At 33.4% G+C, this 17,135-nt stretch overlaps 1 protein-coding gene across 1 annotated transcript; it reads right to left on the bottom strand.

Annotated features, from left to right (window-relative positions):
- Positions 1–2,178: 2,178 nt before the first annotated feature.
- On the bottom strand, positions 2,179–13,020 carry LOC142637241 (transcriptional adapter ADA2). The gene is made up of 12 exons (XM_075811523.1): positions 12,594–13,020; positions 12,345–12,505; positions 11,317–11,382; positions 11,044–11,169; positions 10,865–10,940; positions 9,114–9,174; positions 8,974–9,029; positions 7,324–7,425; positions 6,418–6,640; positions 3,569–3,779; positions 2,748–3,056; positions 2,179–2,446 (listed from the first exon to the last, which is right to left on the bottom strand). The coding sequence occupies exons 1-12, from the start codon at positions 12,757–12,759 to the stop codon at positions 2,255–2,257; spliced, it is 1,749 nt and encodes a 582-aa protein (XP_075667638.1). The 5' UTR covers positions 12,760–13,020; the 3' UTR covers positions 2,179–2,254.
- Positions 13,021–17,135: the final 4,115 nt, after the last annotated feature.

Raw genomic sequence — 17,135 nt, forward strand, 5'->3', positions numbered from 1 at the left:
GGTAAATTTGAGTTTTATTTGGCTATTTTTCAAGCAAAACTTGAGTTTAAAAGCTCGAATTCCCTAAAAGAAAATTTACTGAAATTGAACTTATGTTTACTAAACTCAAGTGGAATATTTTAATTAAAAATATCAAATTAGACAATGAGTTCACTAAGCTTGATTTTCACTTAGAACTCAAGTTCTAAAAAGGTCTACATAACTAAATAGCTTTAGGCAAAGACTTCTCAGTAATTTTTTTTATTATTTTTTTTGGCAAAAACTGAATATTTAGCAAAAAAGGATCTCCAAATCTCCTCTAACCTGTTATATGGTGGTTTAAAAAAGTCATTCACAATCACATGTATTAAGTGCTCGTTGAGCATCCCATTCTAATTTCTAAAACCATACTTGCAACTGATTCAAATGGTCAATTTTCAAAAAAAAAAAAAACTGAAAAAAAAAATTGCACCCCATGATTCATTAGATCATATAGATAAGTGAGAATGTATTTGATATCAAATGATCTAATAAGAGACATTGCACAAAAATAACTACCCCACCCCACTAACACCCCTAAGATTAAGGGTAAAATGTTACCCCTAATATTAAGGGTGGAATGTTGATATGGTTATTTTGCACACATATCTTTCAATTATTTCTCCCTCAAAAAATAAAATAAAATAAAATAAAAAACTTTCAATTATTAGATTTTGATACGACTGACATTTAATACTAAATACTTTTTTCATAATCAAGGTTTATTTTTTATTTTTTATTTATTTATAGAGATGAATAAATACTAAATATTTATCGATTTAATAGCATTCACACATCACACTCACCCACCAACCTCAATGGAGTTGAACTAAATTGAAACTTTACCTTTCCTATTTTAACTAACTTATTATTCAAATGCATGACTTCATGCTCTTTATATATACTAGTCTCATCACGCGCGCTTCGCGCGTGCGATGAGACTTTTCTTTTTTAGTGGTCCTATTTTGTAGGAAAAAATTGTATTTAATTATTATATATATATATATATATATGATTTTTATTTTAAAAATCTAATTTATAAGTGAATAAATAAATTTAAAAATTAATAAAAGAGTGGTCCTATTTTTTAAGCAATATTTTAGTGGGAGTTGGAGTTGCATTTTTACCGGATTGTCCTTTAGTTTTGTCTCTACTTAAACATAAGACTGTAGGGGCATCTTTGAACTAAAAAATGAGTTTTTACCAGATTGTCCTTTAGTTTTATCTCTATTTAAACGTAAAATTTGTAGGGGTATTTTAACTAAAAAATAAGAATCCAAACATGGGAAGCACCTTAAATAGTATTATAGATATATATATATATATATATATATATATATATATATATATATATATATATATATATATTTCTCTCTATTCAATCATAATTAATAAAAAAATTTATCTTGCCTCCCCTTTACGTTTAACAGCAATAACACCTTCTTCTTCACAATAACACCTTTATTTTTTTATTTATTGAAGTACCAACAACGATTATAAGATCCTTTGGGACAAGATCATGAGCTTCTAAATGCATGTCTATTCATTTTGAATTTTTTTTTTTTTTTACAAGATAGAATTTTACTCTAGCCTAATCTAAGTGTATATGTTTGTAAAACTCTCTCCTAGAAACTTAAACCCCGGCCCTTATCCCCCCACACCACACCACACAAATACTTATACTTGTAGAGTGACCATCATACTAAGAGTGTGCGGTGGTATTTATTTTGAAATCTTGAAACAATTGGATTAAATTTTACATTGTCATTAACATTAAATTAAAATAATAATAAAACATTGACCACCATCATGTCGTTTGGATAGTCATTAACATTAAAATATTCTTCAGAGTTCTAACTCGTAAGAACCTTTTTTTTTTTTTTTTTAAGCTGACATTTATGTTGAATATGCCAAGAATTTGAATTTATACCATATATGACCACCAAAACAATTAAAAGATTGATTCCAATTGTTGCAGGGAAGGCCCTGCCGCGCCGGGCGGGGGGGGGGGGGGGGGGTGTGGGTGGAATCCAACTGTGAATTGACGAATCCGATCTGACTTTAACTATAAATAATTGGCCCAGAAAAAGTTGGAGCACTATTATTGCCTACTAGAAAAAAAAAAAAAAAAAAAAAAAAAAAAAAAAAAAAAAAAAAGGATGCACGAAAACTAATAATTTTCCTATTAATAATAACTGTACAAGTTTCTATACAAAGATGGAGGTGGGATATGTCATCAAGCTTGCACAATCCCCTTTTTCACAACCATATCATATACTCTATCAACTTTGCTTGGTTCTACCTTGAACAGGCCATGGGCATCAGACCTGTTTGTGACATTGCCCTTCAAAATTTCTACTGATATGATCTGCAGCATGTTGAGGTAATGCGCAGGTAGTATTCTAATCTCACCACAAAGCTGTTTTTCCTGCATGTAAGCAACATAACTAGATCATAATAAAAATCTCAAGTTATATTCGGAAGATACAAACTTCAGCCACCTAATTATGCACAATTTGCTATATAATCTTTTAAGCTTTCTTTCCCTTCAAACATGGATTGGATGCACTAGTTTGGGCAGTCATTTGCTAAGTTGGACCTACAATCTATGATAATGTTGACTTGCACTATAAAGATTAACTATCTGATTAGTAAAAATATCAGAACCAGGGTAAACAAGCAGCCATCTTTCCATGATAAAGCAAAGAAATTGGGAACAGGATTCTTACAGTTTCAGAGAGTAAATCAGCCCCTACAAATCCAGTGATGTCCCACTTGTCTAGATCACTCGATATAGCTTGCATTGCTGAAGATGAATCCTTGCCACTGAGCTCTAGACCTGTGGAACCCTTGACAACTCCCCGTGGACTAGCATCAGATTCTCCTTTGAGTTGAGTTGGTCTTTGCAACACTTTACCACTGGGACCCTGTGCACCTTCTTTAATTCCATGTTCACTTTCTTCTGCTTGCATCTTCCTCTTTTCTTCAAGAAATCTATTTGCCTCAGCAGCTGTTCGACAACCTGCAGCTCGAGCTTCCTGCATAATTATTTTTACATGATTGTAAAGGCTCTTAGTAAGATTTAGCTGAGTACTAGTCAGACTTCTTCAGCCTTTGGCAGGCATGAATGTTAGAGCTTGGCAAAAAGTGACAGGAGCATGTAGATCACAAACCCAGTTATTCATGAATTTCAAATAAATAGCATTTCTAATGCTCTTAGCTCAAGGTATGTTTTAGGTTCAAATTTTCCAGACGCTAATGAGCTCTAACTTAAATGGCACTTCCTCCTCAGCAATAATGGATAGAGGGTGAGGTCATGGTTTCAAAACCCAATGGAAACCTATGTGGCTTTGTAACTTACCAACAAAAAGAAAAATCTTCCAAAAAAAACAAAACAAGTAAAAAGGGGGAAAATAAAAAATAAAAAACCTTAACTGTATCTCGCATGGTTTGTTTCTCTAACCAAACTAAAGTAACTGACAGTAATATCAACAGATAAGATCAAGTGACAAAAGCATATAGAGGTTCAAGTTCAGGGGCTGCATCACACCTGAAGATCTTGTATTCTTTTGACAATCTGCTGTTCCTCAATAATATTCTTGAGCAATTCATCATGATCTTCTTTTGAGTGGAACCGCATGAAGACCTTGTAGCGCTGACATATCTCTCTCTCTTTAGGTAAGAGGCTCTTCTCCAAAGGGTCAGGATAAAGTAAATTTCTTTCCAATATGAAATCCTTCCTGCGTTTTCTCTCATCAAGCCTGTCAAAAAGTCCAAATACATTTGAATGGGTTATTGGTCAACTAGGGCAACCAACACAATCAGGCATCTCAAAAAATTGATAACGACAGTCTTAAATAAGAATGACATTTTTTTCATCTAAATGGCAAGGCTTGCTAACTAGCAGTTCAGGATCACTAAAAAGGATCTCAGCCCACTCACCTTCTTAGGGATCACCTGAAGATAAATTAGTCCAGAAGTAGAAAGGGAAGTTAAATTTCACTTGTTACAAGTAGTGACTGAAAAGGGTTATTTAAATTATTACTAAAAGGGAAAGGTTAACCAATGTCATTAAGGGTCCGTTTGGATAGAACTTATTGCTGAAAACTGAAAACTGAAAACACTGTAACAAAATAATTTTTAAATGTGTAAATAGTGTTGCGGAACCCACTTTTAATAAAAAATTTCTAAAAAAGTACATGCACAGTGCGCGCACTGCGCGTTGTCCCCCACAGCAGCGAGAAAAAAAAAAAAAACAAAAACAAAAGGGCAAAACGTGGACGCAGCAATAAGCTGCATCCAAACGCCCTCTAAGGCATTGGTTTAGGAACTATTTTTAGGAACATTTTATTGGGAGAATAATATAACAATAAATGCGGGCATTGGTTTAGTACCTATTTTTAGAAACATTTTATTGGAAGAATGATAAAACAATAAATGTTGTTGACAATTACTCTAAGGGTGTGTTTGTTTGGAGGTGAAATAGGGTGGATAGAAAACTTTGGAGAGAAGATGAGAAGGAAAACTTTTTTAGAGAATGTTTGGTTGGGTGGGGAGGAAAGAAAATAAATGGTAGGGCTCGAGTGTTTTCTCCCCAGGCCCACCAAAAAGTTTTCTTCCCAAAATGGAGAGAAAACTGAAGGGAGAAAATGGGGTTGCTTAATGGACAAAAATGCCTACCCCAGTTCCTCTCTCTCTCCCCTAGACGTTGCACTTTTTTTTCATTTTTTGATTTCCTAGGCTATGGGCACGTTGCCTCTTTCTTTTTCTTTTCTTTTTTTCCTTTTTTTTTTCTTTTCTTTCCTAGACGTTGCATTTTTTTTTTCCTTGGCTATGGGTGTGATAATTGTTTTGTTTTTGTTTTTTTGTTTAACTAGACATGATTTTTTTTTTTAATAAATTGGGTGATTGCTTTTTTTTTTTTTTTGGTTGTTTGTCACTTTTTTGTTTCAATTGGCCATCATTTTTTAACAAGGGTGTATAAGTAAATTTATACAATCTCATTTTTTCCATCCCTCCACTTTTCCACTCCCAACCAAACAAAAAGGAGAAAAATTAAAATTTTTTCTATCCACCCACGTTTTTATTCTCCCATCGTTTTTTATCCTCCCACTTTTCCATCCTCTCATCATTTTCTATCTTACCACTTTTTTACCCCTCCAACTAAACGGACTCTAAGGGCATTTAACATGACCATTACTAAAAATATGGGGTAGGTTTAATATGTGCAGAATAAAAACTCTCATTGCCACGGATGAGTTTTTATTATGCTACAGAGTTTGTCTGAGGTATAGACAGCAATAACAAAGATGCAACATGTCTACAGCCCAATGGGCAAAATGTGTTATGCCTAATGTTCCAAATAAGCCATAACATATTTTAATATTTCATTAAGGAAAATCTAAACGCTATAACAATAAGGAAATATTGAACATGCGTGGGTATTATAATTGACTTGGGCTCTGTCCCAGAAACCGTAGTTCTCAGGTTCAACAATTTCAAGCTGCTAATGCATTTGATTTGCTGGTAATAACATGCATCACATAATAGGGGAAAATGGATGTATGTTTTGTCATGGCATGTTTTGCTTACTAGACAATAAACTTGCTGCAGCAGACAACAATATGCACCAATATAAACAATCATTGTCAACTACGAGAGAGCATAAAACATGTGAAAACATGGACATATCTAATAAATAGATGAGTGGTAACACAAACTGAAATTTTTTGCCCTGTATACTTGGGTACTTTTTGCCTTTGTTCATTGATAAAATTTCATTACTTAAAAAAATAAAAATAAAAATAAAAATAATTGAAAATGTTTTGAATGAACTCTAATTTTGATGGCCCTTACACAAATATTTAATTAATCAATCTTGAACATGTAGCTGAGATTGCATATGAGCTCTAACTCTACAAGCAAGGTGAAGGTTGAGATCATGAGTTTGAGACTCATCAGGGGCACAAATGTAGCTTGGATTCTGGCATGAAGGTCAAACTCAACCCATACTTGATGTAAAATTAAAGAAATCAATCTTAAACATTTAATACCCAGCTTAGTTTGACTCATTATGAGCACTATCAACAAGACAGTTGAATCTCAATAAATGGACATCTAGCCCAAGGAAAGAGGAAACAACATACTATTGTGAGATTACAGGTTGCTCTTAAAGGACCATTCATAGATCAAGAGCAATGCCTCAAATCCTTTCATGAGCTAGATTATAGAGGTTCCTTTGAACTTAATGGCAGATTAATCATATTGTTTTTTTTTTCTTTTTCTACCTTATTGATTGATAAATGCAGGCTATCTATCAGCCTTGTCTACACAATTGCTTTTCTATTTTTTTTTTTGGTTTCACAAAAACTGCACACATTCAAGTAAAAACATGGTCACCTTTTTGAGTAGATACGCAACACTCGCAATTTCAATTCGCGATCAGCAGCAGAGTCGGTATCCTTGAATTCCATATCCGCCAATATCTGCTCTGCATCATTATCATATTCAATCTCAAACTCCTGCCTCTTGAAGTTATAGCCACTCAACTCTGTCATAGAAGGTCCCTCATCCCCTGGAACCCTAGGCTTTTTCTCACCAATGCTCCTGTCTGACTGAAATTCTGCAAAATTATTAAGAAAAAAAAATGTATTAAGCGTAGCTTGCAAAAATGAAATATTTATGTTCTCTTCACTAACTCATCTCCTGATAAACAAACACACACTCTCTCTCTCCCCCCCACCCCCAAGTTTTGGGTATGCAATCTGTATACATATCAATCTAAAAATATTAGTTTAGTTTAGTGTTTTTTTATTTTTTTTATTTATTATTATTATATTTTATTATAACTGAATGTAATTCAACAAAAGAGGTCAAGCCTTGGTGCGATGACAAGTGCCTTCCACCAAAAGTGATAGGTTGCGATTCAAATCTAGGAATTAGCCTCCAACATATTGGGGGTAAGGTTACCTATCATGACCTTTCTTAGACCCCGCAAAAGCGAGTTTTGTGCCCTGTGCACAACCTAATGTGATTCAACAAAGCCTTTATATAAGATGAGCCCTCAACTTTTCTCATTGTAGATGAGCAAAGAAGTTCTTTGGCTGATCATATTATTGAGTATCCACATACTTGAATAATGTCTCCACTCTCCAGCAACCAAATTACTTCTACATATCAACTTTTTACAGGAATGCCATTTAAATGGAAGGTGAGAAATAAATTAAGTATTACAAAAAATTCCATCAAGCAGAAAGCAGTATGCAAGCAATGATTGCAACTAATAGTAAAATACAGAAAGCCTACCTTCCGTTTTAATTCCATCCTTGATCTGGGAGTTGTTGGAAGCCTTCTTTATCACACTAGAGAATGTGTTGCAGCTACTTGAACCCAAGCCTTTGCCTGTTTCTGTACCAAATATGTTTATACTTTTGTCAACCATAACTCCAAAAAAATAAAAAATTTATAAAAAAAAAAAGTAACAAAGGGCAAGTCACAAGTGTGAATGTACAGATTACCAAACTTTCTAAACTGCCACTAGTTTATAAGTAATATAGATGTGAGGGGTAAATCAGTCAAAATGTATTAGAAAATTTACATAAATAATGGGTGAAACTTAGGTACCATTCCTTAGGTGGTGTACCTTATGTTACCATATTAAATTAAACCATGTGATTGTATAGGCCAATAAGTCGTGTGGTTGAATTAAATTATTTTTGGGAAACATTACACGTTTGAACTGCATTGGTCAATGCAAACATGTAGTTGAATTTTATTGTGGAACCTAAGATACAGCACCCAAGGAATTGTACCTAAACTCTATCCATAAGTAATATGTATTTTGTTAGGGTACTTTAATTAGTTTTGATACATTCCTATAGATATCTATCCTCAGACTTCAAATCAGAAAGACAATGAAAGAATATTGACAAAAAATAAAATTCAATAAGCCCCCAACAGATTTTTGCTGTATTCTTTAAATCTACTGTAGCTTTCCTTTGAGTATGCTTCAAATCCTCATTTTTGCTAACAGAACTCTATCTCCAACAGCAGCATCTTCTAGGTAAAATTCATCAAATATACAGCCTAGCCTTTTCCTTATCTCTCTCTCTCTCTCTCTCTCTCTCTCTCTCTATATATATATATATATATATGCACATATATTTAGTGCAGCTCTTTATTTATAGGGTATGAGGTAGTAGAGCTTGATTTCTCAGCCAATCAGATTCTGTTTGTGATCTAATTAACCTTTTCCCCCACCAATCAGATTGTGTTTATCCTTATCTAGATGACCCTCTCATCCATTAACTTTATTTTCTTATAAACTAGCACTTGCTGCCAACAGAAAATCACTTCATCCAGAACAATATTCTCAGGTCCCATGTCGTCTAAGAGTATATCAACAAGAGACCTTTGTCTCCTGAACATATCTGGAACTGATGGGACCCAAAATGGACATTTTTGTGCTTAAAAATCTCTAGAAACGGGCTTGGAACTAGGCCCATATTTTAAATGGAACCAGGGCATATCTTTGGACCTTTCAAGGCTCCTTTTTACACCCAATGCTGCCTTGTTAAACCATTTACACTCCAGGCCCTTAGCTTTAAACTTTATCTTTTATATTTTAAGGCTTATTTGGACTGTTTTAAGACTAGTGGACTAATTCCAGAAATTACAATTTAGCTGCCAATAATCAGCTACAACAAATCTGAACCTCCTTCCGGATCCCTCAGATCAAACAAGACCACCAATCCTATCAGCTGCAATTGTATAGACCACATCCATCAACCAGATCTTGAATTTCCTCAACTTAATTCCTTTTCGTTTGAGCAAATTATGCAATGAAACACAGCTATTAATTTACATTATTGTGTATGAGTTAATTTTGGGACAGCCAAACAGGCACCACAGAAAAATCATGATAAACAGAAACCCTCAAGATATTGACTACTCTACCTGATGTTAAGCTAGATGAGGATTGCCAAGCTGGACCTTCTTTTGATTCGTCAGATCTGATGAAACAAAACATGAATTAGCAAATTAGAATCACAAAGCTAAATTGAAACATAACTATAGAGTTAAGAAGGCGACAATACCTGATTCTAGCTGAGAATGAAGAGTCTTCTTTCAGCGTAAGCTCCCCAACATTAGGAATTTCTGTGGCAAATAAAAGAAAAGGTCAACAGCCATAACACACCCATTTTTTTGATAAGTAATAAATTTTATTGAACCCAAAAAAATTAAGTGCACAGGTAGTATACTAGATGAAGATCACATCTAAGCTTTGACAGTACAAATATCAATAAATTCTAACAAGTTTGAGAAAGAGAAGATTAATAACACACATAATAATACTTTGTATCTTATAATTCCCAAGAAAAGAGGAATTATAAGAGTAAAATTCACACAACTCCTTAGAAACAAAAAAATAAAATAAAATATAAAGGGATGCTTCTGAAGTAACACTTAAATTGAGCAACAGAAATATGACAGTACTAGCAAAACACATATCCAACTTAAGCATGCACAGAACTGCAAAAAAAAAAAAAAAAAATCTTAAATAATTATATAATATTGTTGAAAAATGGAAGCCACCATAGGATTCATAGTAATATAATACCCAAAAAAAAGGCTTTTTTGGGATAAGTAATATACTTTTATCGAAAAAAAATGAGGCTACCTTATCCATACAGAACATATGCATAATATAGCAAAATAATTACACACAAAAATAGGGATTACATACAGAAAGAAAGGACACCAATGAAATCAACAACATTGTCAAAATTATTAGGTCCTAAGACACCAGACCATTCAAACAAAGTCCTAATAGAAGATGACTTCAGTTAGACCACCAAGACATTTATGCCTTCAAATGTACGATGATTCCTCTCTCTCTCTCTCTCTCCACAATATCCACACAACAAGCTTACTGGAGTTAAATTCCAAATAAACGAGGAGTATTTACCAAACCGATTCCTCCAACCTCTGCAACAACTTTCCTCAGGATCACCCAATGGAGTAATATACTTGGCATGTTGGAATGCAAAGCCTCCATCAATGAATCCACTGCTAACTCTTAATCATTGATGTCTAATATATCTAATATTGATCCTCCCAAACTCATATTTTCTTTCTACAGTAATTGAATTGCCTCCTTCAACAGACTCACCATAGTTTCAACCTCATGGTGACCCAGATATGTCACTGGTTCAAACATCAACCGAGCTCTGAATTGGGAAGGTGGCTATTGCTTCTTGCCTCTGTCCTGTCCTCTGTAATAGCCAATGATAGCTGAGAAACCATTGGCAAGGCTTTTGCTTCTTCCACACCTAAAGCCCGTTCCTCTGTTTCAAGAGAATTCTCAAGCAAGTCATCTGTTGACCCAATCCCCTTACTCACTTCACTACATTGGCCCAGGTCAATCCAGTCATAAGCCCCCAACATGACAGATGAGAACCATCAGCAAAGCTTTCGCTTCTTCCACACCTAAAGCACATTCCTCTGTTTCAAGAGAATTCTCGAGCAAGCTATCCGTTGACCCAATCCCCTTACTTCACTACTTGGACCCAGGTCAATCCAGTCATAAGCCCCCAACATGGGATTCTTATCTTTGGGATCAGGCTCATTGGGCCTGAGCAAGTTCAACTTGGGATTTGAACCCTTTTTAATGGTTCAGTTGAGAATGTGCTTTGCATTAGCTATCTAAAGCACTTCAGTAGTGGAGCTTTGTGCTTTAAGCGTTATTTACCAACACTAATTCAAAACAGTCAAATCTTGTCATGCAAAATCACTAAAATAAGTGCTACAAGTCAGCAATAGTCAATGGAATAATAGGCAAACTAACCTTTCTTGACTTCACCATGCGCTCTAGACATAGCAAGGAGCTCCTCCCTGCTCTTTCCCATAACATGCGACATATCCTAGGTACATAAATTACAACTTTTTAGCATATTAATTTTTATGCACATGTAGTTATGCATGTATGTAGTGTTCATATGCATGCACATATCAAAACTTGCTTACCGGGAGAGGAAAGCATGGAGAATTCATGTACACAGCATTATAGTGGTCAATACATTGTGATCTTCTTTTTGTTCCAACATGTTCAGAAACTTCAGTCCAGTTACCAAATCCATACATTTCAATTCCCTAGATATAATACACATTAACCACCCAAACATCAAGGGCAATGACATTGTAGATTCATGAAAGATTATTAGCAGCATTTACCAAAACAACTAAATAAAACATAATATTGTTTCAGTGACATGTGAACTTGGTATGTAAACAAATTACCTCCAGAAGTAACATCTCTTCGTCTACATTCCAGTCTGAACACAAAAGTGGGAAAGCAAGATTGTCCTGCCAAGAAAAATGTTTTTTCCCCCCTTAAACAAGATATACATGAATAAAAACAGAGGCAGTATGGTATTTCCAGTTTCATTTCATAGTGAACCAAAACATAAAACACATTTATAGTCCATCTCGTAATCATTCTATTAGTCCAAATTAGCTCCTATTTGCACTCCTAAAAAGATTTGCACACTCATGTTTAAAATAAAGAAAAGAAATGGTGTTATTCTTTAGACTGGAATTTAAAATACTCCTAGAGAAAGAAAATTATCCTTTGCAGCACTATTGCTTCATTGGGGGGCAAAATTCACTGATAAGTCAAATGCTGCATTATATTTTCGTGAAAGCCTAACTAACCACCATTCCCAACCGTAAAATCGAGGACCACTTCCTTTTTCCAGTTCTTTACCCAGTATGGTTTTAAAAACTATGTTTACTTCTCACAGATGCATTGCACTATTTCTAATAAAATTTGTATCTTGCCACTAATCAATCTCAACATTCTCATTTCATCTATAAGTACAGCTACTGAGAAAACAGAAGTAAAACCAAAAATTTCATTATTAAAAGAATAACAAGAAAATTTATCAAAACTTTACGCAATTAGTCGGAAAAGTAGCAAAATAAAGATGACATAAGATTATCCTTCATGAAAGAAAGGAATTTAATACATATCATTCCAACCAAAGAAGCACGAACATGGACACTGACACGGACACAACATGGTACAAGACATGGCAACATGGAACACAAAGTCACATGTCGAACATGGACACCCCGGAAATTTTGGAAGGTCTAAGCTTCTTTAGGCTCCAACTAACAACCTATTACACAAAGTCGAAAAATTATATATATCAAACAATCATTGAAGGTTGTAGTTGGCTAAGGATTACATTACAAATACAAAGTATATATATATAGAAAGAGCAATATGTATAGATAGAGTAAAATGAAAAATTAAGAGTACTGACCATAACCCTATAAGGGTGGTTGCTCTTGTGGGGTGTAACCTCAGCTCCAACAGAGAAGCACTCAATACAAAGGTCAAAATCAGGGCAAATTACACACTTTATTCGAATTCTTCCTGATATATCTTTGTTGCAATAATTACAATGGTACAATGCCAGTTTCCCTTCAAATAAAATTAAAAAAAAATTGAAAAGTCAGTTAGTTAGTTAGTTATTTTGTTAGTTAGTAGTGAATGAATCAAAATTAGTTACCTGTGGGCGTAGCAGTTTCTGTGGTTTCTGCGTTGGAAGCAGAGGCAGCGTTGGAAGTATTAGAAGTAGTAGTAGTAGTAGTAGTAATAGTAGTTGGTCTCTTTCTCTTAGACCTTTGGTTCGGATCCTCTTCGGACAAATGCGACACCGCCCGAGACCGACCCATCGCTCCGATTCACCGGAAGAACAAAAGCCCTAGAAATTTCTGAAAATAAATAAGAAGGGGCTGTTTGGTTTGAAATTAAAAGGAGGAGGCAATTATTTATGGGCTATAAAAGACAAAACCGGCTTTCGATATCACAACACGGTGCTAACGGTACTCTCATCTTTGAGATCGGAAAAACTGGAAGCCTGTGGCTCCAGGTAAGGGAGTGCACAAAGCGATGTCGTTTGTTTCGTGAGGGAACTATTTTTGGCTCTGAATTTTTATTTATATATAAATTAAATTGTCTCCTTTTAGAGACAACGATTTGTATAATCAATGAAGTAATTATAATATTTGTAACAGTACTCATAACAAAATTTCTAAAAAAAAATTGTTTATATCATTTTTTTGTTAGACACATAGACAAGAAAATTAAATAAAGTTGATCGAATAACCTATAATACTTACTTGAAACTTCAAGCCTAAAAATATTCAGTAAATAAACTTTAGGGATTAATGGTGTATTTTACCTATATCCATTACAATCAAAACAATAATGTTATAAAAATGTTATAATTTAAAAAAAAGAAAAATTAGAAGGAGACTCTTTAGCATACCGTAACAAAATCATTTTTGTTTCGTTTATTTCATTATAAAAATTTTATTTTCTAAATTCAATAGCACACAAAATGTCATGTTATTTCTACTTATAAAATTTCATCTCAGAAAATTAAAATAGATAGAGATAGAAGATTTAAATAAATAAATAAATTGTGCAGACATTTTGACGGATGTTACATTTTTTTTTTTTTTTTTTTTTGAATCCAACGGATGTTACATATTAGTCTAGGATAATCTAATTTGTCAGCTCATTGTAATATATATATGGAATTTGTTTTTGGGATTAATTTGGAGTTGTCTTTGATGTATCTTCCACGTTATTGACTTTGTACATCTGCACCTTTTTTTTCTCTCTCAAAATATAAAAATCTTATTTCTTTTGTTTTTTTGTTTCATTCATTCAAAGAAATCAGACATTGGAAAAAAAAAAAAAAAAAGAATAATTAGGTGTTGGCCTAGGGACTTGTTTGGGGCCTATTGGGCTTAGGCCTTGAGGATCTTTTTCCCTCTCTCTAGATTTAGAGCATGTTTGCAACCTTTTATGGCCCGTTTGGTAATGTTTAAATTTTTTAGAAATATATGTAGGTAAAAAAAGTGTTATGAAAATACATATTGTACGGTTTAAATAACGAAAACTATTGTTTAAATACCTTTACCAAACACTCCCTTAGAATAGTTAATGTTAGGAATAAATATCAGTTTTATGCCTTGTTAGGAATAAATACCCCTACCGCGCACTCTTGGTGCAATGGTCACTCCACAAGTATAAGTGCTTGTGGGGTGTGAGGGACAAGGGCTAGAGTTCAAGTTTCCAGAAGGGAGTTTCACCCACATATACACTTAGGGTACGTTTGGTATGCTGTAATAACTCTTGTAATAGAATAGTTTTTTTTTTTTTTAATGACAGTAATGAAATAGTTATTCATGTGTAGTAGCAATTCGGTCATTTGGTTGTATCTTTATTACATGTGATAGGGCTGATAGGGAACTAATTTAGCCTATCTTCGAGTCGTCCATACAGGTCGTCCATGACCCACCTACCACTGTAAACACCCTCAGAAACTTGCCTACAATTACCTCGTCCAGGGAAGAAAAGCTCTGGACGAGGTAAGCACCACCAGTGATGCACTCGTCCAGAGTGCCGACAGCCTCGTCTTGAAGGAAATAGCCCGTTAGACGAAACAGCCCCTGCGCGTGTACCAAAGCACACCCAACTGAGGAACTCCAGGACGAGGGTATCACACTTAGGAAAATCTCCGAATAAGATGTGATAATCCCTTATCCCACGCATAACCGCCAGGTATCCGTTGTGAAACAAGGGCATAACTTCCAAACGGTTATGCAAGTTACGTTTGATTTCTACCTCTCCTTGAATCCAGGAGAAGTTCCAATTTTGATAACCGCCTATAAGAACACTATATAAAGGCTGTTTCAGACAAGGCCAAGGTATGTTCATTTTCACTTCAAAAAAGTTGGAACTCAGATAATATAGAGAGAAAAACTAACTTTGCCATCGGAGGGTTTTTGGCCAGCAGCCCCGGTCGCCTTTGATTCGCTTTTCTTTCTTTTTCAGGCCGCAGAGATAACCAGTAGTCCTTTGAAGTCCGAAGCATCCAGCCCACTAATCTTCTTTGCATCATCAACATGGATTAGTTATTATATTGGAATAACTATTCTTTAAATTAAGGAATAGTTATTCCTCTTTAAAATGGATATAATAGTTATTCCTTAGTGCATATAATAGGTTTTAAAATTAATATATTTCCAAAAATATAAAGTTTCATTATACATCATCATTTATAAGCTTTCCATATGTAACAACCAAACTTATGAATAGTAATAATTATTCATTTACAATATTTTCTATTCCCAGTAATAAAGATTACCATTCTTAATGTAATCTACATTCAGTGTACCAAATGTACTTTTAGATTAGGTTAGAGTAGAAATTTTATTTTATTTTAAAAAAAAAAATTCTAGTTCGAGTTAGTTTAGTTTCAAAATCCAATTATATTAAATTTAGTTAAACTCTATTATGTTTAAATATAAACATATTATCACGCTTTATGCTCTATTTGTTTTGCTAGAAAACCTTCTGTAAAGATAGTTTTCTGCATTTTTCAGTGTTTAGTAGTATAAAAAAAAAAAATCAATCAACGTAAAACAATCTTTAGTCAATAGAAAACCATAGTAAAAATAAGGTTTATTTTTTATCGGTTGTTTTCCAACAAAATTTTTTGGAAAACAATCTCTCTTTCACTCATTACATCTCCTATAAATATTATATTTTTCTGTAGCCATGGGAAACATAATTTTTTGGCACCTTCTCAATTCGCTCTCTCACTTTTTCTCTCCTCTTTGCTTTTTCTCTAATCATATATTCTTTGCTTTGAATTTCAAGTTTGATTTTTTTTTCTCTAATAAATTTTCGGTTTGATGAATTCCAGGCAAAAATTACTTTTTTTAAAAAAATTAAAAATAAATACTTATTGATGCAAAGGAAAACATATACAGAGTAAGACATGCCAACACTATGCGTGCTATGGTACCAAACCAACCACAGAAACTTCAAAAAATTATAAAAAGAATAATGACTTTCTAGAACACAAAAACATGCTTATAATTTAAACATATACAAAACTCGTCGATATGCCTCTAGAACTACATTGGCTCCTTCTAGAATAACCTGTGGTTGTGTTTGAATATTTTCAAAATACACTTTGTTTCTTGCATTCCATATTACCCAGGACAGAATTGCCCATTGCTCCAATTCCTTCTCTAGGCAGAAATTACGTCTTTTCGCACATAAAAGTGCAAAAAAAGAAAAAAAAAGAAAAAAGTAGAAAGAATGAATGAAGTAAAAGACAAAAATTTAAACATAGTGCGCACTATGTTTAAATTTTTGTCATTTACTTCATTCATTCTTTCTACTTCTTTATGTTTAAATTTAAACATAGTGTGCACTATATTCCTCTAAATTGCTTTTTCATGGGACAGTCTTTACGTTATATAATGAATGATAATTGTTTAGGGGAATTGCATATGTTGGCATATACATTATGTAGATACTGTGAAGTGATGATATTATGCAGATACAGTATACATTACGTAGATACCCATATAAGGATGAACCCATTGCTTTTTATGTTCTATGTATGTAGGGGTGGCTTAATGTATTTAGGGCCTAAGGCAAAAACTAAAATTGAGGCTTTTTATATGGAGTATTTAAATACGATTAATAAAATATTAATTAAACTTTATTATCTTGTTTTAGATTCAAAAATTACTACTAAATTTCTAATTAACATGAACTATGTAGATTTTTTTTTACAAAGTCTATACACAAAAAATTTGACACAACTTTTCACACCTATTGACGTGGGTAAGTAAAAAAGTAATGTTAGTGATGGACTTAAATAAGAACTAGTAAAAAAAAAAAAAAAAGAACTAGTAAAAGTTTGACAACTCAACTTCTGAAAAATGTAGTGAAATTTTTTGTGTATTGTTGTTTAATATTTGAGAAGTACTACGTTCACAATATTTTTACAAAAAATCTTAAGTGTTAAGTTGTTATTGATTTTAATTTGAATTCACCATTGAAATTAATTTTTGTCATTAATAACAACCAGTAACAACCTACCACTTAGTATTTATTGTGAAAATATTGTGAAATATGTTGTGAACGTAGCATTTTTCTTTGTTTTTTTAAAATATTATTTTATTTATTGTCTAATATTTGAGCTTAATTAATACTGTTATAATGAAGGAAAAAAAAT

The sequence above is a fragment of the Castanea sativa genome, chromosome 5 (genome assembly GCF_040712315.1).
Source record: "Castanea sativa cultivar Marrone di Chiusa Pesio chromosome 5, ASM4071231v1".
In the NCBI taxonomy this organism is placed as follows: domain Eukaryota; kingdom Viridiplantae; phylum Streptophyta; class Magnoliopsida; order Fagales; family Fagaceae; genus Castanea; species Castanea sativa.

Bases quoted from the DNA above. Each gene is read 5' to 3' on its own strand.
- LOC142637241 (XM_075811523.1), bottom strand. From the start codon at position 12,759: ATGGGTCGGTCTCGGGCGGTGTCGCATTTGTCCGAAGAGGATCCGAAC. The intron at 9,030-9,113 runs GTATTGTCGCCT...TTGTTTCATCAG, and splicing joins TCATTCTCAGCTAGAATCAG to ATCTGACGAATCAAAAGAAG. The intron at 2,447-2,747 runs GTAAGAATCCTG...GCTTACATGCAG, and splicing joins CTGATTTACTCTCTGAAACT to GAAAAACAGCTTTGTGGTGA.